Genomic DNA, 2843 nt, shown 5'->3' with positions numbered 1-2843 from the left:
AGAGAGGGGGGGAGGGAGAGAGAGAGAGAGAGAGGGGGGGAGGGGGAGGGAGAGAGAGAGATAGCACCCGGTTGAAGCTTTACCTCATTGGAGGAGAGGGGCTGTGTGTAAGCCGCATTGGACGAGGTGGTAACTTCGCTCATTCGCAGCATTGTCCGCACAATCTCGCTGCTGGTCTGAAATAGAAGAGGGGATTTTATCGTCCACATCTCCCGCACAGGATGCTGAAGCTGCCCACACACGCTACAGTCCGATTGTACAATCCCCTTTAGATCTACGAAGGGCCTGAATGGTAGTTTCCATTTGCTTATTACAAATGAACCCTTGAAGTGGGGCTACCCCGGCACTGCAGTGGGTTAAGCGATCATTTTGGTCTAGAGTCTAAAATAAAAAAAACGATTTACTCGCCCGATCTTCGGCCCTGCCTGGCTGCCAGACCGGTCCCCAAAGCCTCTTCTCTGCCGGGCTCTGGCAGTCCAAGGGCCCGTGACATCATCACGTCCATTGACTTGCATGGGACGTGAAGATGCCGAGGGACATTCCACGGCCAGAGCGTGAGCAGTCACCATCGCAGGATAACTTTTTTTTAATTCTAGACCCTAGACCAAAACGAACACTTAACCCTTGCAGTTCAGGGGCAGCCCCACTGCAAGGGTTAATTGTTTTAATATGCCCAGAGTTCTTCTTTAATCCCAACATACTTGTCACAGTCTGAATGTACAATCTCCTTTAGATCTACCAACAACAAGTTAGTGCCGTGGGCACGCGTGATTGGACACTGGGTACATTAGACAGGTCCTCTTAGGACATCGTTTTGGGTAAATCTAACGTTGATTGTACGGTCAGGTGACCCTCAGGGGCATTTCTTACAATCGGATCGCGAGAGAGCTGTCGTACCTGATCCATCTTGTTGGAGACGGCGCTGATGATGGCCTGGTCTCGGAAGTGTTGGTGGAAGCGCTCGGTGTTAATTTGCCAGTAAATCCCGTCATCCTGGTTGTCCTGCAGAGAGAGAAAGACAGGGCAGAGTCACGCCACTGCGTATGTCGGCATCACCTTCCTCGTCACGCTTTCAATGTACGTTAACTGACATGATACAATTGACATTCTGAAGTCTTCTTCATGTATGAGACAATACTGCAGACTAGATACCTGCTGCTCCTGCCAGCGCCCTTCATGTCTTAGGACTTCCTCTTCCCTTCTGACCACGCCGTCCACAGATCCAGGTTAATGGCAGTGTAGTCAGTTTGTGTCCTCACTCCTATACTTCGGATCTATCGAAAGGCATGCTAAGGGTTCGGTTGTCACCTCCTTGGGATCTACCGGACGGCATGCCAAGTGTTCTGTTGCCACCTTAGGATCTACCGGACGGCATGCCAAGTATTCTGTTGTCACCATGGGATCTACCGGACGGCATGCCAAGTGTTCTCTCACCTCCTTGGGATCTACCGGACGGCATGCCAAGTGTTCTGTTGTCACCATGGGATCTACCGGATGGCATGCCAAGTGTTCTGTTGTCACCTCCTTGGGATCTACCGGACGGCATGCCAAGTGTTCTCTCACCTCCTTGGGATCTATCGCACGGCATGCCAAGTGCTCTGCTGTCACCTTGAGATCTACCGGACGGCATGCCAAGTGTTCTGCTGTCACCTTGGGATCTACCGGACGGCATGCCAAGTGCTCTGCTGTCACCTTGGGATCTACCGGACGGCATGCAAAGTGTTCTGCTGTCACCTTGGGATCTACCGGACGGCATGCCAAGTGCTCTGCTGTCACCTTGAGATCTACCGGACGGCATGCCAAGTGTTCTGCTGTCACCTTGGGATCTACCGGACGGCATGCCAAGTGTTCTGCTGTCACCTTGGGATCTACCGGACGGCATGCCAAGTGTTCTGCTGTCACCTTGGAATCTACCGGAAGGCATGTTGAGCATTCTGTTGTCAGGCTGTGACATCATAGGCTGACATGCCCCCATTGCCCGCCCCTTCCTGTTTCCCTGCCTAGCCCTTGACTGACAGCTGCTCCTGGCTGCAGTCCTACTGTCAATATCAAGAGAAACGGCAGAAGCCGTGTTAGCAGCAGGACCCCAATGGGATAGTCTTGTGGGGTCACCCGTTCAGAAGGGGCGGGATCTATTATATGGGGCGTTCCAAGGGTCCCTGGAGCAGTCCGAACACAGTGAGGGGAATTTATTAAAACTGGAGCAGACAAAATCTGGAGCAGCTGTCCCTTTAAGTCACTTACATCCGGCTCTTTCTTTTGCCTCTTGCTCTGACTGGCACCTTCGTCCTCATCGGAGGATCTCCGCCTCTTCCCCCGACCTGTGTGAATCAGACAGAGACCGTTAGATTTCGGTAAGAGGAGGAAAGCCAGGACCGGACGCAGCTCGTCCTGCCCTTACCGATCAGGAGGACTCGGGGGACGCAGAACAATTCCTTCTCATTGGTCACAAAGTTTGGAACGACTGGTGGGCGGCGCCCTTCTGTGCCGGAGGCGCCTTCTTCGTCCTGAACAACTGGACAGCGCTGTACGAAGTGTGTGTCCGCCAGCTGGCTGAAGGTGGTCGAGACCTCGCTGTATTCCATACTCTTCCCGTCTGAGGGACAAGAGGAAATGTTTAATATGAGAATGCAGCCTATCCAATCACTAGAGACCGGTGACATCACTGAGAGTGCAGCCTATCCAATCACTAGAGACCGGTGACATCACTGAGAGTGCAGCCTATCTATTCACTAGAGACCGGTGACATCACTGGGAATGCTGCCTATCCATTCACTAGAGACCGGTGACATCACTGAGAATGCAGCCTATCCAATCACTAGAGACCGGTGACATCACTGAGA

The 2843-nt window shown here is 52.7% G+C and overlaps 1 protein-coding gene across 1 annotated transcript in view; it reads right to left on the bottom strand.

Moving 5' to 3' along the window:
* Positions 1–2843, bottom strand: part of POLR3C (RNA polymerase III subunit C) — an 18767-nt gene that overhangs the window by 8557 nt on the left and 7367 nt on the right. Inside the window, exons 3-6 of the mRNA XM_018570080.1 lie at positions 2402–2596; positions 2245–2321; positions 898–1002; positions 84–176 (exon numbers count right to left, since the gene is read on the bottom strand). Of these exons, the coding sequence (XP_018425582.1) occupies positions 84–176; positions 898–1002; positions 2245–2321; positions 2402–2596 (470 nt within the window). The remainder of the gene's footprint in view (positions 1–83; positions 177–897; positions 1003–2244; positions 2322–2401; positions 2597–2843) is intronic.

The sequence above is a fragment of the Nanorana parkeri genome, unplaced genomic scaffold (genome assembly GCF_000935625.1).
Source record: "Nanorana parkeri isolate BGI_ZX_2015 unplaced genomic scaffold, ASM93562v1 scaffold1452, whole genome shotgun sequence".
NCBI classification, from domain to species: domain Eukaryota; kingdom Metazoa; phylum Chordata; class Amphibia; order Anura; family Dicroglossidae; genus Nanorana; species Nanorana parkeri.
The sequence above is the reverse complement of the archived record's forward strand: the minus strand, read 5'-3'. Positions and strand labels throughout refer to the sequence as shown.